Source organism: Benincasa hispida, chromosome 3 (genome assembly GCF_027475165.1).
Source record: "Benincasa hispida cultivar pf3 chromosome 3, pf3_genome.v1.1, whole genome shotgun sequence".
Taxonomy (NCBI): Eukaryota; Viridiplantae; Streptophyta; class Magnoliopsida; order Cucurbitales; family Cucurbitaceae; genus Benincasa; species Benincasa hispida.
The window spans coordinates 41,029,688-41,054,507 of record NC_143480.1 but is presented as its reverse complement, the minus strand read 5'-3'; the positions used below and the strand labels follow the sequence as shown (position 1 = coordinate 41,054,507).

Sequence of the window (24,820 nt, the reverse complement as noted above, 5' to 3'; positions counted from 1 at the left end):
ACCGAAAACTGTCTTTACATTGAATGGTTTGGTGTTTTGATGATCCCTACCTTATTGACCGCAACTTCTGTATTTATTAGCACAACATCTCCTATTCATAGATCCGCCCCTACTTTTATACATTTAGATACAAAATTATCTATTTTTGAAACATGAATTAAAGTAGTGGATCTTTTAGCCCCTTTTTCTACCGTATTTCGGGAATGACTTGTACCGCATTACTAGTCATAGTATGGATATTGTGAGGAAGACTATTTTACCTCTTCTTTATTTCGTTGTTTTTTACAATACAAATATGAGCGATATTATTATGTCACTGGTGTCAGTATGTCCCATAATAGGTCCCATTCTTCTACCCTTTCCTGGAAGTCGATGACTATTCATAGCTATTACCTTGACACCAAAGAAGAATTCGACCCAATGCTTTATTTCTGTCCTAGTTGATCCTGATTCGACATTAGAAGTATATTGATTTTTCTCCAATGATCTATCTCAATTCGAAAATTCAGGATTTGAATTGATGTCCTTTCATTGAGTCCTCCTAAATTGCATTGATGCGGAAATCATCAGTTCGAGCCTAATTATCCCTTCCCTTGCCCCCATCGAGAAATAGAACTGACTAATCCTAAGGCAAAGGGTCGAGAAACTCAACGCCACTATTCTTGAACAACTTGGAATTGGGCCTTCCTTCTTTGCGCACTATTACGGATACGAAAATGAAAATAATGAGCAAAATTGGATTCAATTGTCAACAGCTCCATCGTAAATAGGATTGACTAAGGATTCGAGCCATAGCACACGGTTTCATAAAATCGTACGATTTTTCTGATCTAAATAAAGCAGGTTTTACATGAAGAAGATTTGGCTCAACATGTTCTATTCAATACGGGTAGGAAAAGAACCCAACTCGGTATTATTAAAAAAAATAGAGAAATCAGAACCCAGTCAAGATGATATGGATCAACCTCTTCTTCTTGTGCCAAAGATCTTACCATTTCCGAAGAAACTGGAGTTACATCTCTTTTCCATTTCCATTCCAGAGTTTTTATGTGTTTCCACAGCCCTTCGAGACCCCGAAAAATGAACAACTTTTCTTCGGAACATATACAAGATTCGTCATTGCAAAAAGGATAATGGTAACCCCACCATTAACTACTTCATTTATGAATTTCATGGTAATAGAAATATATGTCCTACCGCGACAGAATTTGTAACTTGCTATCCTCTTGCCTAGCAGGCAAAGATTTACCTCCGTGGAAAGGATGATTCATTCGGATCGACATGAGAGTCCAACTACATTGCATTGCCAGAATCCATGTTGTATATTTGAAAGAGGTTGACCTCCTTGCTTCTCTCATGTTACAATCCTCTTCCCGCCGAGCCCCCTTTCTCCTCGGTCCACAGAGACAAAATGAAGGACTGGTGCCAACAGTTCATCACAGAAGAAAGGACTCATTGAGCCGAGATCACTAACTAATACTATCTCATTGGACAACCACTATGTCTATGTTCTTTCGTGTTGAAATTATGGATCCACTTAAAAACTTATAATCCGAACTCTTTGTTTTTTTTTACTGTTAAAAAAAAAAAAGGTTTTGCAGAAAGATCTATAAAATAAACCAAAAACAATACAGTTTGATTTTTCAATTAATAGTACTTCTAGAGTCCACTTCTTTCCCATACTACGAGGGAAAGAGAAAATGTAAAGACTACCATTAAAGCAACCCAAGTGAGACTTACCATATCTATGTGAATTATGTCCCCTATCTCTATGAATATAAAAGAATTATTCCATTATTGTTCACTAATAATTATTATTCACTAATAATAGTGGAATCACTAGCGGATAGTCAAAAAGTCTTAGCAATACTTCAATTTATTTAAACCCATATTTTATTGTATATATTGGATCAATAACATTTTTTTTTTTGTATGAGTGCAATATTTATTTCTCTATATATAGATTTTTTTTTAATTATGGAGATTTTTTTTTAATTTCTATAAAATCAATTAAATTAAGAAAGAGTTAATTACGAATAATTAAGAATCTCCATTTTTCAATTTCTTCATAGAATGGATTCACGAGTTTCACACTTCTTCGAGTACCAAGGACTCATAAGAAATCATTAAAAAGATTTAATTCATTGAAAATTTCCTACCTCAATATTATTATTTGACTAAAGTTTTGTAAAAAAAAAGATTTGTTATATTTTATTATCATAAATAAACGTATGGATTAACCCATCAACTAGATAGATCCAAAATAAAAATCTTTTTCACAAAAAAAGAAATAAAACGATAAAAATACATAATAACAATACATCCATATCAGCATTTTCTGCCTAGTTTATTTAATAAGAGACTCAAATAATCTTTCCCTAAAATAAAGTGAAAAAGATGTATGAATTATTACTAAGTTCATTACGAGCTTGTACACATGCTTCTAGAGCTACTCGGTTAGCTACGACATCAGGTGCATTACCCCAAGGGTGCCCCAAATTTCCTCCACCAAATTGTAGTACAGAATCAAAATTCATCTCAATGCACTGAAGAAATATACATACGGGAAGCACATTGTCGCCCGCATAGAGAAACTCGTTGCAGATGGAGGTATATACATTCCTTATCGTCTTTAACAAAACCTTTTACGTAACAACGCTAAACAACTCTTCTTAGACGTGTTTGAATTGTTAACAAACATTTCCATATGAATATTTGCAGAAAGGAGAATTGCAGCTCAGTCTTCTCCACACCCTTCTTTGGTGACTTAGGATAGAAAATGTGTACAGCTAACCGAAGTAATCGCCAGAGCGAGCGAGCGAGCTTCTTCATCTCTTTCTACTCTTTTCCCTTTTATCATCTAGAGCAGTAGCTCAACCTCAACCTCAACCTCTCTATGAAGACAAGTATGAGCTGATTGAAAATAAAACAAGTTGTTTGTTTGTACTTTGGAAGGAAACCTGTACATTTGTAGTTTTAAGCTGCTTTATACGTAGAAATCGATCAATTTCGCGGCACCGATGTTGAATGGCACCCGATTGCTGTGGACGAGATAAAAAAAGGGCTGCCTGCCTATACTTAGTTTTTTTTCTCCTGTAAATGACTTTAAAATGTTGAGGTAGTTTTTTTTTTTTTCCTTTTTCCTTTTTCTTTTTCTATATGTTTTAGCGTGATTGTACAAAATGTTGCCATGTGAAGAAGAGCTGTTTATGTTAGATTATTGAGGCCATAGTTTTCTTCTCATGTATGCTATTTTCATCACCCTTTCCTCTTTAACTCTATTAGTTACTCGCCATTTCTTGTCCCTGGATATTTGATTTTCATTTCCTTCATTTGCTGATTAATTAAGTTTAGACTTCAAAATTTTATAAAAACTCATGTAACAGAGAAACCCTTAAAATTTGTTCTTAATAAATTGGCCTGTTCTTTTTTTTTCTTTCGAGAAGTCATTTTTTTTTATTTAAATTATTTTTTTGTAAAAACCGTTTAAAATATTCATAACAATGTGTACAGTGTTTACAAACTACAAGACTCTAGGAGAATTATGACACCAATCCCAACACCAATTTGACAATTTTGGATGTGGCAAAATTTTTTAAATCTTCTGAAGAGAAAATCAACCTAGTCGATGGAACAACAAATGTTTCTTTTAGCTTTGAGAATAGCTAGAATTAGTGTTGTTGTTGTTGTTTTTAATCTATCTTCATGTGTTTTTTCTCTTCCTTAGCTAATGTTAATCTTTGTATATTCCAACTGTTGTTTATCTTGTTATAATTATTTTCTTTTGATGAAGAAACATAGATCATTTTTATATATTGGGTGATTTAAAAATGAACAAAAAAGATCTATGTCTGGTAGACAGTGTAATTACACACAATATTTTCAAGTAAAAAATACTTTTCCAAATTGACAATACTGAAAGCAAAAGTAAATACAATATCTGGTTATGCAAACCTAATTGAAGGATTTAGAAAAGCAAATATTATTTTTCTTAGAGAAACAAAATTTACAGTTGACAATGCATTGTTCTCTAATCAATTAAAGAGTAATCTACTTGTTTTTAAGTTCTATATTACAATGGTTATCATATTGAGATTGATAGAAATAATAAGATAGAGTAATTTTATATCATATCTACTGTCTCAAATGAAAAACGTATATTGGAAAAGTTGTCTGCTTTATCTTTTGAATTGTATTATACTCACATATAAGTAATTGAAACATATGCAATAATGATCCTGAAGTTCATGAATCCAAACATATTTACTATTTGGCATGACAGATTAGGTCATCCAAGGTTTATAATGATGAGAAGAATTATTGAGAATTCAAATGGACACTCATTGAAGAGGCAAAAGATTCTCCAATCCAATGAATTATCATGTAATGCTTGCTCTCAAAGCAAATTAATAATTAGACCATCACCAGTTAAAGTGGGAACTGAATCACCTGCATTTTTAGAATGAATTCATGGTGATATATGTGGACCTAATTAACCCACCAAATAGGCCATTTAGATATTTTATGATATTAATAGACACACCTGGTAGATGGTCACACGTATGCTTATTATCAAGTCGAAATCTTGCATTTGCAAGATTACTTGCTCAAATAATTAAGTTAAGAGCACAATTTCTTATTATACAATTAAAACTAATTGTCTCGATAATGTTAGTGATTTTACATCTTAAGCTTTTAATAATTATTGCATGTCAATTAGGATAAGTGTTGAACATTTTGTAGCTCATGTTCATACACAAAATGATTTAGCAGAATCAATTATAAAACGTCCGCAATTAATTGCTAGACCATTACTTATGAGAGCTAAGCTTTCAACTCGATATAGAGACATGCTATTTTGCATGTCGCATCACTAATACGTATTAAGCTAGTAGCTTATCATAAGTATTTTTCATTACAATTAGTTTATGGTCATGAGCCAAATATTTCCCATCTGAGAATTTTTGGATGTGCAATATATGTTTTAATTGCTCTACTACAACGTACTAAAATGGATCCTCAAAGAAGGTTAGGAATATATGTTGGATATGATTCCCAATCAATTATTAAATATCTTAAACCTCTAATAGTTGATGTATTTACTGTACAATTTACTGATTGTCCTTTTAGTGAGACAAATTTTCCAACATTAGGGGGAGGAATTCAGAAGTTGAAAAAAGAAATTATATGGAATACATCATTATTGTCTCATTTAGATCCCATACACATCATTTGAGACATAAAGATGTTCTCTTCAAGATTGTCATTCAGAAAGATAGTCTTGACATCCGTTTGCATATTTCATAGTCATAATATGTGGCTATGGATAAGAGAATTCTTATAGACTTAATCATAGCAACAGAGGAAAAGTTTCCTCATAGTCAACCTCTTTCCCCTGGGTATAACTCTTTGCTACGAGTCTAACTTTGAATGTTTGTACCTTCCCAACTACATCTCTCTTTATTTTATAGATCTATTTACACCCTATGAGTTTAACCCCTTCAAATAAATCTATAAGTTCTCATACTGAATTGAAGTACATTGACTCCATTTCAAGGTCCATGGCTTTGACCCATTGGTCATTACCTGTTTATAGGACAATGGATCCTCAACACCATCATCTGGTATGACAACCTGAGTTTTAGTTAAGCCCAAGTAACGGTTAAGTTGTGATATAACCCTCCCACTGTGTCGTGGTACTCTCAACGATTGAGAAGAACGAGACTGACTTGAAGTGATGGCTTCTTCATTAACTCTTGACGAAGGAACAACTAAATCAATAACCTTTGTTGATTCTTTAGTAGCTTCATTTAATACTAATTTGCTCTGTGGTTTATGATCTCTCATGTGGTCTTCCTCCAAGAATGTAGCATTTGTCGATACAAACACTTTGTTTTCTTGAGGGTCGTAGAATAGACCACATCTCGTTTCCTTAGGGTAACCAACAAATTGACATAACCTTGAACGAGGTTATAATTTCTTAGGATTTGTTACTAGTGAAGAAAATCAAACATGAGGATTTCCATGAGCAGTAGAAGGGATCGTTCCAAATTCCATTCGAATTGAACACAAAACAATTACAGTTTAAAAATGGAAACTAATAGGTCATGCACAACAAGAAATTACAACATGTTATAAGATGATACAAGCGATAGAGGATGCATATCTTTGAAGAAACATTCTTCACGAATCCCTCGATCAATCTCTAAGTGTCCAAGAACAGCAACGTTTGAACACAACGACCAGAATGTTACCAACAACACGAACAACGAACAAAGCCTCCACGAACCCAATGAACAAAGTGAGGACACCACCACAATGATTGCCTTGGTATTCTCTGTGTGAGAATCTAGGAGTTGTGGGCTCTGTATAATCTTGGCTTGAGGAAGAGACTGGAGGCCTACGATCAAGTACACAATTGAGCAAATGGAAGATAAGATGTTGTCTATCGTATAGACGATGTGCTCGATCGTTTAGTAAATAGCAGCCTTTCGTATAGATTTAGCCACTCGATCTTGTAGCTATAACCAGCTGAATGACTATCGTATAGTCAAGGTTAAGCGATTGTTTAGTCTCTGTTAGCTATCGCTTAGTGAAACTCTTTCACTTGATAGCTTCTCCGTGAGTTCTTTCCAAATGAGGCAACTCTTAATTTTAGGAAAATAATTTTTCTTTTATCTCATGGTTACAATAAACTATTGATAACCTCCCACTCAATCGGTTATTAGAGAAAAAGAAATTAATTATCATATAATTAATATATTATAAATAAATATGATTTTCATCTTATCATATTATATTTATAACCTATAGTTTTAATATTTCATCTTATGAAACATACAAACCATAGTTTTTTTTTTCTATTTTATGGTACTTAATGTAAATCATATTTACACTAATTCCTCCACTTGATGTATCTCATACATCACACCAATTATATCATATATAATTGAATTTTCTTTTGTTAATTTGAACACTTTAAACTAACCCCAAAAACTGATTTTCAACTTGATCTATTGAGCTACCAAGGGGACCTTATGGACTCGTAGCTTGAAGCTCCAACAGTACGTGAATAACTGACTAAACTCTTTAGTCATGAGATTTACCATCCGTTAACTGTCAGGCACTCTACTAAAGACCGACAGCTGCACTATTCTCACTAAAGATATATTTCGGTGTCCATATCAACCAATCAACTATGCAATGACCCTTCACAGATCGCTCGTAAGTACAACTGGGCCAATTTATCGTTTTTCCTTTGTAGTTACATCTAACTCCTTAAGTACTACTTATTCCTCTAATGAACAATAAGTCATAGTCCTACTATGACTGGGTCCTCTCTTCCAAAGAAAGGATGTGACCACTATGTTCAAGACCCGGAATCAGCCCTTAAGGGAGAAATCTATCTACTTACACTTGTTTCGGGGAATGAGCGAATTCCGTCTTGTGTAACTGAGTTCCCAGCTTCCATCAGAAAAATCTCAAAAAGGTAGGCTTTTTAAGTTGGCATTATGGCCACTTTCACCCATATTAATCAAAGGACTGCCCTCGTAGGCAGGAGTTTCCAAAACACTTAATAGTAAAGTTATATCACCTATGGTCGTTTTAGTGAGATGTAAGTATCAATTATCAACGAAGTTATATAAAGAGACGAATCATCTCATGGTCTGGTTTTATACAAACTCTTTGTATAGGACACCCCCGCTCGCATGCCTCCACATGAATGGTCAGGATCAGACCATCTGTAGTAGTTCACAACAATTGTAAACCTCTACAAAGCAGGTCGTATTCATAGTATCACCAGAATAAGATATCCCTCCTTAATCCGTATACTACAGACCTTTTAGGTTATTACTTAAGGCATGATCCATTTGTATATCTAATATACATGCTTATGTGTACATACAATAACCACAGATCTTTGTTTATTGGATATGAGTAAATGCAAATAAAATAACTCTTATTTTATTAATAACAATGTGTATAATGTTTACAAACTATAAGACTCCGGGAAAATTAGGACACCAATCCCAACAACTAGCACGTGTGCATAACAACCTCAGATTCTGAGGTAATGTAAACTAGGTTTACACCCCTTCCATAACTCAAAAGGTATTTTAGAAACACTTTTCGAGGGAACACTATTCAAGATATGAACTGCAGTTTCTTCTGCATACCCTTAAAATGAGCTAGGTAATTAAGCATAGCTCATCATAGAACAAACCGTCTAACAAAGTTCTATTTCTCCTTTCTAATATACCATTTTGTTGAGGTGTATTATATGCTGAAAGTTGGGATTGGATTCTATGTTCTATCATAAAGTCCTGGAATGCTAAATCCATGTATTCTCCACCCTGATCTGCTCGAAGTGTTTTAATTGTTTTATCTAACAGGTTTTCAACTTTAGCCTTATACTCTTTAAACTTTTCAAGGGCTTCAAAGTCCATTAGGTATAAGTAATCATACTTTGAATAATCATCTATGAAAGAGATGAAGTATTCGTACCCTTCTCGAGCTTTTCCATTCATTGGACCACAAAGATATGAATGTATGAGCTCTAAAGGCTCTTTGGCTCTATGACCTTTTCCACTAAAAGGTCTTTTAGTCAATTTTCCTTCAAGGCAGGATTCACATGGAGGTAATGAATCATTTTCTAACTCGCTTAGAAGTCTATTCTTTATCAGTCTCCCGATCCTATCGAGATTTATGTGACCTAATTTTAAATGCCAAAGATACATATTATTGTTACTTGAAGAAAGTTTTTGCCTTTTAGTTTGAGTATTTGTAGTTTAACCATCTCATGATTTAAAAGTTCTTTTGATTCTGTTGGTCTTAACACAAATAAGTTATTTTCTACCTTAGCTAAATAAATAGTCAAACCATTTTTCATAATGAACGCTTCATTTAGGGAAAAAGAAATAAAATAATGTTCCTTGTAATGTTGGAAACTATATACAAATTATCTAAAATTAAGTATCTGTTCCTAAAAATTAACTTAGCAGCTTCTATTGCACGAGCTAAAATGGTGTCTCTCGTTCCAACTTTGAGCGTCATTTCACTCTTCTTGAATTGCTGGAAGGAACTAATTCCCTGTAAAGAAGAAAAAATGTGATTAGTGACTCCTGAATCAAGTATTCAGGCATTATGATCATTTTCCACTAAACAAGTTTCTAGAACCAGTAAATCATATTTATCTTTCTTCTCTTTCTTCTTCTTGGTGAGACACTAAGGGCAATTGCGTTTCTAGTGACCATCCACATTGCAGCAGAAGTACTTGCCCTTGTCGGCCACCTTGACCTTGACCTTACCTTTCCCAGCAGCGGGAACCTTCCTCTTCCCTCCGTTCTTTTTCTGGATCTTCTTAGAACCAGAAAAAGAGGGAACATACTTAGTTCCAAAAGATGAACCCTTGTGGAACTTCTTGGAATGGGCAACATTTGCCTCTCCTTCTATCGATCCCTTACATTTCATAAGAGACTGATTAGTCTGTAACTCATCCAAGAGGTAGTCATGTGTACTATATTTTATTCATAACTGCATGGCTGCGGAATTGGAGGAAACTCTTCAAAAGAGATTCCAAAATAAAAGACACCTGACTCTGCTCATCAATAACCACGTCGTTCATCTTGGTGATATTGAAGTGAACCAATAGATCGAGAACATGTTCTTTAGCTGGTTGGTCTTCCTTTATGCGTACGTTATAAACGTACTTGAGGGCCTCATGCCGGATCTAAAAGGACGGTTGTCCAAACATCTTCTGGAGGGACTTCATTATCTGACGTGCAGTGATCATGACCTCGTGTTTCTTAGTAAGAACGTCAGATAGACTTATCAAGATATTCGAGCCTTGTCACTAGCCTTCGTTCAGAGGTCATAAGCATCCCTTACCGCTTGGGATGCATTACGAGCGGGGATTGGAGAACATTCCTCCGATAAGACAAAACATAGATCATCTATAACTAAAATCATATTCAAGTTAGATTTTCACGTCGCATAATTTTCTCCGGTTAGTTTTTCGTTCTTAAGCAAAGAAACTATTGGAAGACATGCTAAAATGAATAACAAACAATTGACCGTATTAGTTATATTTTTCTTAACCCTCCCCCTCCCCCCCCCCCCCCAAAAAAAAAAAAAAGGTGTTAGCTCTACAAAAGAGCGAATATTATGTCCTTAGTTTCGCCATGTTGAGGAATTCTTATGCTTAAATTGTCTAATTTGTAGGTAAATTGATCTCGAGGAGCAAATATGTCATTTAGATGAAAATCGAGCAAAAAAAAAGTAAAAATGAGAGTTGGATGCACCATGTTGAAAGAAGACAATGAGAATTGGATACACAATGTTGAAAGAAGACAACAAAATTACCAAACTGCCCTTGAGGGCAGTGTTGCAACCCTCCCTTGACGTTGCCTTAACGTTGGAATTTGTGCATTGACCATGTTCGGAGCATTGTAACGCTCGTGGCATGAATGACCTCAACGTTGCCTTAACACTAGAAGGCAATAGCTACTGAATAGGGTAACGTTGTAATGCCACCTAACAATGTTAAAATGCTATGGACTAAGAAAGAAATGTTCACTCCACATGCACGCAAATGAGCATTGCAACGCGCTTGTCAACGTTGCGACGCTGCGACCTGGTTATAAAAACATCTCTTTCGTTCTAGCAAACAAGGGAACAAATTGGAGCTGCATTAAGTATGATTTTTTGAGGATTTTCACCAGGTTTTCACTATTCTTTCTTCCATCTTTCAATTCCTTTCATTATTGCTTTCAATTTCTTAATTATTGTTTCTGATTTGAAGAAGATGCAAGGCTAGTTAACCATTTCTTCTTGGGTTTAGTAGTTTTGTTCAATTTCTTGAAGATGTTTAATTAATGATGTTGAATCCTATGAACTCTTGAGTTTGATTTTAGTTTATATTTAATAGAATTTGATAGAATTGATGTGACAAATCATTTTTATTGGGTTCTTGTACGCAATTTCTACATGGCAGCTTTACATAATTGTAGATTGGGTTGCATGAATTAAGAATTCCTGTGTCGACTAAGACTTTTTCTATGATGGAACGAACACATGCGCAACGGAAGAAAAATGGATCTAAAGTACTCTAATTAGGTTAATCACAAAGGATAAGCATGCAATTAAATAAGTAAAAGAGGAAGTAAAAATACAACCTTTGTAGACTTTGAATCTTCTTCAAATTAGCTTCAATCTCCTACCGAACGGTTCGTAGACCACCACGAGGTTCTTCCCGACTATTCTCCGATCTTAGAACGGGATGGTGGAATCTGGTAAGTGACTAATTTAGAGAGGAAAAGATTAAGTCTTTGAGAGAAAATGGTTATGAGATTATCAAATAATCTCATCAATTTCCACTATGGTCAAGAGTTCTAAACAATCATAAACTTTTCCTTGTAAAGACCATTACATGCAAAACATGAAACTTTGAATTTGATGAGAATTTGACACTTAAAGTTCCACGAACTCAAAGTGGGATTTAGTGGGGCAAGTGTCTTCAAATGAAGACAACACTTATCAATGCAAAAGTTGGCATTTCTCACTCACAATTTGTTGGATCTTTCCACTAACTTGGTCCATGGTCAAAATTTGACTCTCAAAGTCCAAAGTCAACAAATTTGACTTTTTGACTTTCAAAGTCAAAAGTCAACAATTTGACTTTCGTTGCATTTTTTACATAGTCAACAATTTGACTTTTAATACAATTTTTACCAATTCCATTTAATATAAAAAATAATTCTAATAATCAATTTTAAAATTAAATTAGCATTAAATAATTAATTAAACAATTTAATTAATTTAATTTAATATTAAATCCAACAATCATCAATGAATATGAATCCTTATTCATAATCTTGATATTTAAATCTTATTTAAATATCTCCTATTTCTCTCTCTTTATGTTTAATTCACAATTAATTATTAGGTTAAATATATCGTATATATTTACTACTTTGCTCAAAAAATCAAATTTGAACACTTCAAATTCGTTCATCACACTGTTTTAAGGTTTAGTTCGATATGAGTTAGTAGGGAGACCTCATGAACCTAAAGATCATGAGCTCCAACGATCTGTGATTAACTGGTTAAACTCTTTAACCTAATTAACCATCATTCTTTGACTACTAGGTCACTCCACTAAAGCCTAATAGTTGCACTCCCCTCACTGTTGATATATTATGTCCACTCGATATAACTATGATTAGTAAGTTAATCCTTCATAGGTTGTTCATAATAACGGTTGGGACAAAAGTTGTTTTACCCCCAAGATTATATCTTGCTCCTTAAATCCCACTAATCCTCTAATGAACATTTGGTTTGTGATCCAATCATTAAACCGAGTCCCTCTCGAGCCAATGAGAGGAGAAGGCCTCTTGTTCAAGACCCGAAGTCAGCACTTAAGGGAACAACCTATCTACTATCCCTAAAAGCGGGTAGGAGTGAATTCCATCTTGCACCCTATGTCCCCAACTATCTCCTCGGTCTTACCTTTGAAATTGGAGGCTTATTGAGCCGGTGCTGTTGAACCAACCCTTACATATGAAAATCTAAGGATAATCCTGAATAAATAGGAGTTCATAGTTAACTCAGGATTAAGGTCAAATTACCTAGGTCATCGCTTTGAAATAGTCAGTCTTAAACACTAAACAACATTATAAAATAAGAGTGACTTATTTGTTGGTCTGATCTTATGCAAACTCATTGCATAGGACACCCCAATTCTCATGTCAATACCTGAACGAATCAAAGTCACTTCGTTTGTAGCACTTTACAACAAATTGTAACAACTATAGAGTGCGTCGCATCCAGTAGTGTTACCAGAATAAGGTACCCAACCTTATTCGTATATTATAGACCATTTTGGCTATTTATTGAACTTGATCCACTCTTATGTCTCCACATAAAGTTAATGTATTCATATAATAGCCATGAATCTTTAGTTTATTGGATTTAGACTTTACAAATGCAATTCACATATTCAATAATAGTTTTATTGAATAAACGTCAATAACATCTTTATTGATAATATAATATGTTTAACATTACAAACTGTGAGTTTTATGACATACAACCCAACAATATGTTGTTCTTAGCTCTCACGTCCCTAAGAGTTCACACTGTGAGATTCATGCTCGACTTTGTGTCACCCTGGGAGTGACCTCCATTATGAAAGTGTTTGCATGGGTCAATAGCAAGGTGAATAGGGGAATTAGTTCATAGTAAGTGGGTGAAGGATATGTGTCAACGTATCCTGCGATCTTTTTCATTAGTTTGGACTGTGAGATTCTTATGTTGTGTTTACTTGTCGTTTTACGACAACTATCCCCTCAGATGGTTGTAATATGGAATTCGGAACAACTCAAACTCCATAAATAGATAAGATCTATTAGGTCCATTCTTAACCTTGACTCTCTAATTCGGTAGCATCGTTGGGGCCGACCTTTGAGGTCTGAAAATGGAGGATTACACATACAAGAGTTACTAAGAGTTAGTAAGTTCTTGACCAAAAACAATAACTAAATAACTATAGGAATAAGAGTTATTCTAGAGTTAGTATTTAGTCAAGAATATCTTGCTTCAGTGAAGGAGTATTTGACTGCCTCTTAGTAGCATCTATTCTGACTCACTAAAGTATCGTTGTAAATAAAAAATGAAATTTGGGTACATTATTACTTTGCTAAAATTTGATTGGATTTAAAAAGCAATTCACTAATAGAATTTGTTTATACTTTCAACATGACTAGCTCATTGATACAGTTACTGGCTTCCGAGAAACTTAATGAGGACAATTGCACTACATGGAAATCAAACCTGAATACAATATTGGTAATCGATGATCTGAGGTTCATTTTAACTGAGAAGTGTCCTCCAAACCCAACTCAAATGCCAACTGAACTGTTCGGGATGCATATGATAAGTGGATAGGGGTAAATGAAAAGGCCAGAGCCTATATTCTTGCCATCATATCTGATGTCTTGGCTAAGAAACATGATGACATGCGTACTGCTAAAGAGTTTATGGAATCTTTGCGGGGAATGTTTAGACAGTCGTCATTCTCCCTTAGACATGATGTCATCAAGTACATTTATAACTATCCAATAAAAGAAGGGACTTCTATTAGAGAACATGCCCTAAACATGATGTTTCATTTTAATTGGCAGAGGTAAACGAAGCTATCATAGATGAGAAAAGTCAAGTTAGTTTTATTCTAAAGTCTCTTCCAAAGAGCTTCAGTTCCGCACAAATTCGACGATGAACAAGATAGAATATAACTTAACTACTCTTTTCAATGAGCTTCAGACTTATCAGTCCCTCTTGAAAACTAAGGGAAAGGAAGCAGTGGTAAGTATTGGCACTATGGATAAAATAAGATTGTCCTCTAAAACAAAGTCTAGACCTTCTTCTTCTAAGAACAAAATTGTTTTGATGAAAAAGGGTAAAAGGAAAAGGGAGACTCCTACTGATCGTAAAGGCAAGGCTAAAGTTGCAGACAAAGAAAAATGTTTCTACTGCAATGAAGACGAACACCAGAAAAAAAAAAAAAAAACAGACCAAAGTACCTTGCGAAGAAGAAAGCCAAAAAAGCAAAACAAGGAAATTAGTTTATGAAGAATGCTTGCAGAAGGCGAGATAACTCTCAGGGTTGTGAATAGGAGAGGTTGTCTCGACAAAATCAATGGGAGTCTTTGAAGTTGTTATTCAGAGATAGATTCATTATATTAGATAATGTACTTCTTGTTTATGAAATGAAAAGAAATCTTATATCTATCTCTTGTAAGAACAATCGTACAAAGAACATTTTGACATAAGTGAAGTGTTCATTAGCAAAAGAAGTATTTTTATTTATTCTACTAGAAAACAACTTATATGTTACCAAAGCGAAGGTCATTTTAAATATTGAGATATTTAAAACAGTTGAAATGGAAAACAAAAGGTAAAATGTTTCTTCAAGTACATATCTTTGACACTTAAGACTTGGTCACATTAATCTTAATAGAATTGAAAGATTGGTTAAAAGTGGTAATCTAAATCAGTTAGAAGAAAACTTTTTACCATAATGTGAATGGATTTTTAATACGTATATCAATACTTTTCGATTTTCTACCAACACTTTGTTTGAAAAAGTTAAATTATGCAAATTCTAGAAAAATGTTATTGTTGTAGATGGAGGATTCGGGGTCGAGAGTTTGCGGTTCAAAGCATATTTGGACGGATGAAGAGGACATGATTATGGTTAAATGTAGGTTACAACTTGGAGAGTCCAACAGCTGGCGTGCTGATAATGGCGCATTCAAACCAGAATTTCTCGCAAACGTCGTCAAGATGATGCAGCTACAACATACAAGTGAACCCAAACTTGGAGTCAAGAGTTAGAACATTGAAGAAGCAGTGTCATGCCATTTTAGAGATGTTGGCCTAGGATGTAGTGGGGTTGGGTGGAATGCAAAGCGGCAATGCATTGATTGTGAACCAGATATTCGATGTGTTGGTTAGGGTAATATACATATGTGTGTGTGTTTGCAAAATATAATTTTGTTTATTTATTTTCAAAATATTTTAGAAGACACACATAACATATTTTATGTCATGTAGAGTCACCCAATGCCAGGGAATTGAGGCATAAGTTATTCCCATCGTATGACAATCTAACGATCATATTCGACAGAGAAAGTGAGCGACAGGAGCATGTGCCACTACACCAGTTGACGTCGGTGCAGAACCTAATATGGAAGAAGGTAATGAAGGTTTACATAACCAAACTGCAGACTTCGAGAATTTCTACATCACTCGTAAGGGAGGACCTTCCGAACACCCTGAGTGGTAGATCAACTGGGATTGGAGTGACGTCCAAGGCTAGGTGATCATCTCGGTCATCACCTATAAATTACACAGACGTGATGCGAGAGGGGTTTAAGCTCACAACAAGCTTTATTGATGGGATTGTACAGTGGCCCATTTTGAAGGATGAAATAGCAAGGCGTAAACACAAAGAACTATACGTTGAGATAAAGTCAATCCCTAGGCTATCAATGCAAGACGACCTAGTGGTTGCCTCTTCATTGCTTGCAGATCCTATGTTGCTCACTCATTTTATGGACTTCCCATCATAATGGAATTTAATTATTGCATGCAAGTCTTTAGCAAAGCTCCAAATCAGGCGCTTTGACCCTTTATCTTTTAATCCTAAATGACCCTATTACTTTCATCAACTTGTTATAAATCTATCATTTTTCTTTGTACCAACAACTACATTGAGTCAACTTATAGTTGTATTAATTATTTTAAATATAACTAATTATTTACTAAATCCATGATGTATGAAATTTGAATTCCATTTTGAAGATTTTTTTTTTATGTACAAAGTGGTTAAATTTCATGAAATTAGGATTTAAATAATATCACAAACTTATGTGATATGATGTAAAAAACCGATATAAAAATACAATCAAAGTAATAATTAAAAAAAACAATCAAATCCATTCCAAACCCAACCTTGCAATCCAAATACAATAATTAGAAACACAACAAATCCAATCATGCACTCCAAACATTGTAATCATGTTCTCAGTAATCTAGATTCCATACAGCAAAACCCGAAATTAAATTCTCATTTGGTGGATGACAAAATGATTAGAGAATTTTAGAGATTTTTAAATTTCTATGAATTTCAATATTTTCTATTTACACAATTTCTTATATTTTGCTATTTTATTTTTATTTTTATTTTTATTATATTATTTTTTATCTATATCCATATTTTTGTTGTGTTTCTCAATTTTACAACAAATTTTCATTTTTATAATTTTTGATAAAGTCTCATATATGGTCCAACATAAGAGGCCACAAAACCAAAAGAAGAAGAGAAAATTGTGAGAGAGGACAAGATATTACGTTTTCACAATGATGGTCTGAGATGAAGGGGTAAAGGTACAATGAACAAATTTAGAAAATAAAGGTACAATTAACAAATTTAGAAAAATTGCTCGAACCAACCCATGCTGACCAATTGAATAAAACCCAAGTCGACCAACTATATCTATATCAACATTCTAAATATGTAACTCGATATAGTTGGCTTTGAAATCTTCGTACTAATATTTTAGTAAGAGTGATAGTTGATTTGGTTTCGCCAATTTTTAGTTTTATCAGTTTTAGGGTCAGTTAAGAATCCAACTAAACTAATCAATTTTACAAGGGATTCAAACCAATGTTTGATAAAGAACAAAAGCAATTGATTAGTTTTATTTGAATCGGTTTATTATCGGTTTAGTTCTCGATTTTTGGCATTTTCTCTTTTTCTTTCATTTTTTATTTTTCTTTCCACTTTGTTTTGAATCAATTCTTTTTGCTAAATTTAAATTAAATTGGGTCTATTTCTTCTTTTATAAATTGAAATTTGACATTTTTATTTTTTTGTTTCTTGCCATTTTTTCTAAATAAAAAAAAAACATACATGTTCAATAATGATTGGTCTTTTATCTAAAGATCAAATATACATGTACTATAATAATTAAAATATTAAAAAATTCCTAATGAAGAGTTACTTTTAAGGATATATCATTGGTTCGATTCGATTTTGATTGGTTTTTCAAATAAAAAATCGATCCAAACCAATACTTTTTTGTTTTCTCCAAATACAAACCAATGTCCGATTTTATACTAAAAAACCAAACCAAACCATTGGATCGATTCGGATTGGCTTGAATTTTCGGTTTTTTGTTGCACTCCTACATATAAGAAGTAACCACATGTGACACCATTTTTTTCCTTGAATTATTAATTACCCTTTTAAACCTCAATTTTCAAAGAATATGCGTGTTTTGTCCCTGAGTTTTAAAAATGTACATTTTTAGTCCTTAGGTAACTTTTTAGTCCTTGATGTTTTAAAAATAGGTTTAAAAAATCCTTAAAATAATTTTATACTATTATTTTAAATAATTATATAACATCTTAAATTAGAAGAATAATTTTTAAAAATCACATCCTCTCTAATTTTTTTTTTTAATTTAAAATATCATATAATTATTTTTGAAAAATCAAACAAAAAAAATACTTCAAGGATCTTTTAAACCTATTTTTAAAAACATGTGAACTAAAAAGTTACATTTTAAAAACTCAGAGACCAAATAGGTCTATTCTTATAAACCTGAGGATTAAAAAGATATATTTTTAAAATTCATAGACCAAACACACATATTCTTCCAAATTTGGGGACTAAAAAGACAATTTTTCCTATTATTTACTGCAGCAACTCACCACTTCAAGGATAACCTAATAACATATGTTGTCCAAAAGGTTAGAGATTCAAATATCTCAACTTGTAAAGGTTGAGCTACTAATAATAATTTTACAAAAAAAAGTTTTAGCCAGTCTCAACCAAATTAGTTGTCTATATATATATATATCCAAACATGTAGTAATCAATTAAATATCACATAAAATAATGTAATAAATGAGCAAGATATTTTTTATCTATAACATCTATTTGATTTTTGAAGTTTGAATAGAGGAAAGGAGAAAAGTAGGCCACATAACCCTAATGGATTACTAAACTAATATATATTTTTTTATTAGACAACAAATAAATCACATTTTATTTTTGTTTTTTCTTCCTAACAAAATAGGAAACAAGTAACGAAACATATCGAAACAATCTATACATTATGGTATACAATACTTAGATTTGCACCAAAATATCCTCCCAAAGGTCCCCGGACAACATGGTCTAAATCCTTTAAATTTGTTTTACAGTATTTTATTACAACAAGTAGAGATATGAAGATTTGAACTTACGACATCAACAGAAAAAGTTACTGTTAAGGAAAAATTTTAAGAAAATTGGAGGCGTCTGCTTGTCCAATCCAAGATGCTAAATACACTTGTTCAACCAAAGCTTCAACCATCATTTTTCCTCATTTAATTATGGTACAATTCTCATACCACTACTCTACTCACGGTCTCACTCCCATTCCCACGGCTGCTCAATGTAAACAAAAATAACTATTTCAAGAAACCATGTTTTAATAAAAAGAGAATCACTCATTGCCCAAAAAAAAAAAAAAAACATGATTTAAGAATTTGTTTTATAACGTCTACTTGGTAACTATTTAAGTTTTTATTTTTAGTTTTTTAAAAATTAAGTTCATAAATACCAATTCCACTTCTTACCTTCTTGGTTTATAATTTACTTTTATCAATATTTTCCAAATTTTGAAAACTTAAAAAAACAAGTTTTTAAAAACTTGTTTCTATTTTTGATATTTGACTAAAAAATCAATTCTTTTACTTAAAAAGATAGAAATTGTTGTAATATATTAAGAGGAATTAGACTTAATGTTCAAAAGTAAAAAACAAAAGACCAAAGTATTACTAAATAGGAACTAAAGGTCTATATACTACTTATTCTATGCACTTCAACTTTGTTTATTGTATTTTAAAAGTACAATTACAAAAATGAACCAAAACCAAAAATATTGGGAATGAATTACTATTTAAACCTATTAAAAAATATAGTGTTATATTTTTTTGGAGTTACACTTTTACCTCTAAATTTTGAGTTCAATTTTCATAAGATCTCTAAGTTTCAAAATCTTACATTTTTATCCTTGAGTTTTGTTTTCAATTGGCCCTTAACTAACAAAATTTACACTTTTATTCATGATTTTTTCACGAAATACTTACTTCAGTCCTTAGTGTTAATGTTTATTAATTGATTTAAAATAATTAAACTAGTTTTCACTAATTTTCATCACTATTAAAATTAGTGTTAAAATACCATTTTGATCTTATACTTTTAAAGTTTATCCAGTTTAGTTCATGTACTCAATTCTACAATTTTAGTCATTGTACTTTCAATAAATTTTAAATTTAGTCTTTCAAAGATATATTTTCCCTAAAGTTAGTTAAATAATAACAACAATTTTCATGCAAGGAAATATGATATGTGAATATATTTTCAAAATATACGAAAAAATACTAATAGATAACAAAAAATTTCTTAAAAAAATCAACACCAAACTATCCGTGAAGACTAAATTTAAGATTTATTGAAAATACATAAACTAAAATTAGATAATTGAAAGTATAATGATTAAAATTGAACAAACTTCAAAGTTAAAAAACCAAACTCATATTTCTGCCTAACTAAAAAAAAATTGCATTAGTTAAAAACTCACAAATAGAAATAAAAATATTAAAACTTTAAGAACTGAAAACTAAATTCTATATTCAAAAGTAACAATGTAATATTTTAAACATAGACCAAATGAAAATCAAACTCAAAATTAAGAGTAAAAATGTAACGTATAGAAAATAAGGACCAAATGAAAACTAAATTAAAGAAATAAGACCCTATTTAGTAACCATTTTGTTTTTGAAAATTAAGTCTTGAGATATTACTTCTACCTCCAAATTTCTTTTTTAATCATCTATTTTTTTACCAATAGTTTAAAAAATCAAGTCAAAATTTGAAAACTAAAAAAAATAGCTTTTAAAAACTTACTTTTGTTTTTGAAATTTTGCTAAGAATTCAACCATTAGACTTGATAAACATGCAAATTATTCTAATAAATGGAGGGGGAATAGAATTAATTTTCAAAAACAAGGATTTAAACCTTTAAGCTCAATAAAAAGAGTCATCTATCTCAACTATTCACATGTTGATTATACGGCTGAACTTAATCTATCTAAAATATTATGTTCTTAGAATATCTATTTTGGCCCTATATCTTCCACTACATGGATTAGAACATAAATTCATATGGTATAATCAGCCCAAAACTTGTACTAGACCTTTAATCAAACTGTTAAGAACAACCCAAAGAGATAACTAGAGAAGAATTGAAATTCAAAGCACAAAAATGAACACAGAAACAGAATGCTATGGAGATGAACTCTATATACTTGATTGAGAAATTTGGATATCACAATTTTGTACACCACAAAGGAGAAGTTCTAAAGGGTATTGAAGAATCACAACATACCTCCAATTTCTGCCGGAATTTCATCTCACTGGTTTTCAACAACTCCGGCAATGGAAAACAAACTCCCTTCTCCACACAGCTTTGATGTCTTGGCTTGATCCTGTTCTCTAAACTAAACGAAAAGTAATGAGGAAATTCCTTCAATTCCTTCAATTCTCTCCCCATTTCCACCACAAAGTAATTCAGCTTCGGCTCCAGATTCTCCTTTATACTGTAGCAAAACAGCTGCGGGAATCGCCGGAACATTATCAAAGCATCCCGTCGAGAAAACCCTAGGTTTTCGAAGAACTCGATTCTCGGAATCAGTTTCTCTTCCACACTACAGGAGAGTAAGGAAGTGTGTTTATGTACCTCGGATATGCCGATGCTCTGTAGGAAGTAGAGAGTTGGACGGAGCCGATCTTTTACGCTACAGGCGAGCAATCTAGGGCGTCGATTGATAACGCGTTTGATATCGGAGCCGTCGACTCGAGCTTCACGGAGGAGGAAGGTGAAGATAGGGACGAGGTCGGAAGCGGGAGAGGTGAGAATCTCAGGGCACATGCCGACGATTCGACGGAACTCGAGGGCGGTGAAATTCATCGAGGTCATGAAATCGACGGCTGATCTGATGTCGGGGAGGGAGGCGGAGGCGACGGGAGGGTGGTCTTTGATGACGGAGAGGAAGTCGATGCCGATGGAGTCGAGGAAGAGCATTTTCTCCTGAAAGTCGGAGTGGTGGTCGTTGTGAGGCGGAGGAGGGGGAAGCGGCGGCGAAAGGGGAAGAATGGTGGGGTTGCGAGGGGGGAGTTTGGAAGGGAAGACGAAGGCGATTCTGGAATTGGAGAGGACGGGGAAATGGAGGGTTCTGGAGCGGGGAAGAGAGGGGAAAAGAGGGGAAGGAGAAGAATGGTGGATGAATCCGCCATTGGAGAGGAGGTGAAGAGATGATGAATCCGCCATTGCATGGTTAATGAGATGCTTTGTGGGGTTTTGCAGAGGGAATCCAGGAAGTGGTGAGGAAGAGAATTGCAAGAGGATAAAGTGATATCTTAAAAAAATCCAAAATCAATCACAAATGGAGATTGACTAGGCCCAGGCCCATACATGCTTATTATTTAGAGATTGTGCTAGATGGTCAAAATATGGCCAATTAAATATATGGTCATTTTTTTGAATAATATGATTTATGGTGAAAAAACTTGCTGTGTATGGTCTCATCTCACGGTAACAAATACAAATAAAAAAAAAAGTCCCACGATTTTAGGAAAACCATTGGTAAAATTTCTTTTAGGGAGATTTTTCTAAGGTGTTAGATTGACGATGTAGACGATTAACAACTCTAAAGGATTTCGAAACTTTGCTATATAATCTTTCAGTCAAAATTTATGTACAACATCTATAAAAAAGAAATAATGTTAGCAGCTAGCGCGAACAATGTCCAATGACACGTGGATAACCCTTGCCTTTGTTCATCAATATACTATTTTGTCGATCGTTTTCAAGAGCATGGAGTAGGAGTGGTTTTGGTTTTGTAAGGTCAAAGAAAAGTTAAAAAGTACCGTAATTGTTGAGTATTTTTGTCAAATGTTTTATTGTAGACAAACGTAAGGGTTGGAAAAATTTAAGGGCCCAGTAGCTCTTCAAAAGATATCATTTTCCTTTCTCTAGAAATAAAATGTGTTATTGATTGGAGATTTTTATTGGAACGTTGTAAATACTAGGTATTTGCATTTTTTTAAAAAAAAATCTATTAAGTTTTTCTTTACACTATTCTCTTGTTTTTTTTTGTTATTCTAACCCTCGAGCTTTTGATGGGTTGCAAATATCAAGTATTTGCATGCACTAAATGTTTTTTTTTTTTTTTTTTTTTTTTTAAGATTTTAAGTAATTTTTAAATGTGAAAATACTAGATATCTATGTAAATCTTTTTTTCAAATCTATTAAAGTCTTCTTTATACTATTTATTTATTTTTTTAATATTCAACCTTTGAGATTTTCAATGTCAGACTAAGTTATTCAATAGAAAAATCCTTTTGTCGAATATAGTATTTCTATTAAATAATTTTGTTATTATAAAGTATTTTCATGGTGATTGATTTTATTTTTCTTGTATTTGCAAGACTCAACCTACAAAAGTTCAGTTGTTACAAAGTCTTTGTGTAGTCCAATTTTAAGCAAGTTGCTTTACTTGTTTAGAGGCTATCATGGACATCAAATCTCCCTAAGTAATTTTTTTTTTTTTTCAAAAACATCCTTTTGTTTAGTTTGTTAAATTAGTATATTATCTTATATTTAGAAATTTTAGGGGATTTTTGGTCGGGTTGATTTGTTTAAAAGACACTATAGTTGTAGGGATTGGACAATAAGGATATCTTTGTCCATTTTTAGTTTCTAGAAAGTAAAAGATTAAATTGTTTAGCCATTTTTTCAAATTGAAATGGGTTTACCATTTTTTAAAAATACCATTTTATTTTAGTCATTTATTCAATCCACTCTATTATTTATTAAAAATATCATGCATTAAAATGTGATAAAAATGTTTTTCAACCTCATGTTCTCTAATCGTGAATCATGAACTCTTTGAATAAACAAGGTATGGAACTCCACTCTTTCCAATTTCTCGAGCCAATCATGCCATTTAAGTCTTACATAATGAGTAAGATCGAGTTTACCTATCTACTTTCTATTGCTACATGTGCATTACATAATGAGTAAGATCGAGTTTATCTATTTTCTATTGTTACATTTGCAAATGCACACTGGTTCTATCGTTAGTTAGACTTATCTTACAAATCCTTAAATAATATGAAAATCATAAGTTTAATATATTTAGTTGTCCCTAAAATTTTAAATAAGGGAATTTTGGGCAATCCAACGTGAGTGTATTTTTTACGAACTCAATGTTTAGCCTACCAACTTAAATGTTGGTGGAGTTGAATTGGTTATTTTACCAATTCACCCCAACTCACGTCAACTCTCCCCAATTCTCCCCCTTCCAATGTTTTTAATGGTTCCACCCATCGATCACTGTCTGCGAGTACCAGTACCACACTTCGACAACATACTCCGATGACCACCTTCGGATGGCCAACTCTAATGACCAACTTTGAGCTCTGGCAACCGCATTCGACGAAAAATTCCGGTGATTAACTCTAACAATCACCTTTGTACAAAGAAACTCCAACGACATACTATGAATTCCACATTCGCACGACCAACTCCACCGATGAACTCCGGGCTTCGCCAACCACCTCTGGTGACAACTCTAGTGACTAATTCCAATGACTACCTTCGCATAAGCAACTCCAACGATATACTCCCTACCACCTTCGCATGGCCAACTCCGACGACCAACTCTAAGCTCCGACAACCTTCGACGATAACTCAGGTGAAGACCACCTTGGATTAGAGATGTCCACAGGGCGGGGCGGAGATGGGGAAGACTTCTCCATCCCTATCCCCACCTCCCTATTTCATTCCTCGTCCCCGTGGGGATCAGGGTGGGAATTTTCTGCTAGGAATTCATGGGGATCGGGTTCTCTGTAGAGAAAATTTTTCCGTTTGTTATTTTAATATATTCATTTTTAGTAATTTTATTTATTCTCAACCAAATAAAATTATATATATTAAATGAGTTATTTCCAATAAAATTTACATTCAAAGAAAATAATATAAAAATTCATTATAAAAACAATACTATTATATGTGTAAAAATATAATTTAATCCTATAATGTCTAAAAGTTAAAATTTAAATATTACAATATCATAGTCAAGCTTTCCATTTAAATACTACAATATTTATGGCTTAAGGTAGAAAGTCTTAAAATGTTAAAAC

At 33.1% G+C, this 24,820-nt stretch overlaps 1 protein-coding gene across 2 annotated transcripts; it reads right to left on the bottom strand.

Annotated features, from left to right (window-relative positions):
• Nucleotides 1-17,570: 17,570 nt before the first annotated feature.
• Nucleotides 17,571-22,080, bottom strand: EMB3114 (Mitochondrial transcription termination factor family protein). 2 transcript variants are annotated; one of them, XM_039027738.2, is made up of 2 exons: nt 21,003-22,080; nt 17,571-18,291 (listed from the first exon to the last, which is right to left on the bottom strand). In XM_039027738.2, exons 1-2 carry the CDS (start codon nt 21,942-21,944, stop codon nt 18,256-18,258), a joined length of 978 nt encoding a protein of 325 aa, XP_038883666.1. In that variant the 5' UTR covers nt 21,945-22,080; the 3' UTR covers nt 17,571-18,255. The 2 variants fall into 2 exon arrangements, with proteins under 2 accessions (XP_038883666.1, XP_038883667.1); XM_039027739.2 differs by lacking the exon at nt 17,571-18,291 and adding an exon at nt 18,565-18,997 and having other exon boundaries at nt 21,003-22,023.
• Nucleotides 22,081-24,820: the final 2,740 nt, after the last annotated feature.

Bases quoted from the DNA above. Each gene is read 5' to 3' on its own strand.
- EMB3114 (XM_039027738.2), bottom strand. From the start codon at position 21,944: ATGGCGGATTCATCATCTCTTCACCTCCTCTCCAATGGCGGATTCATC. The intron at 18,292-21,002 runs GTATGTTGTGAT...ATATGTTATTAG, and splicing joins AATTCCGGCAGAAATTGGAG to GTTATCCTTGAAGTGGTGAG.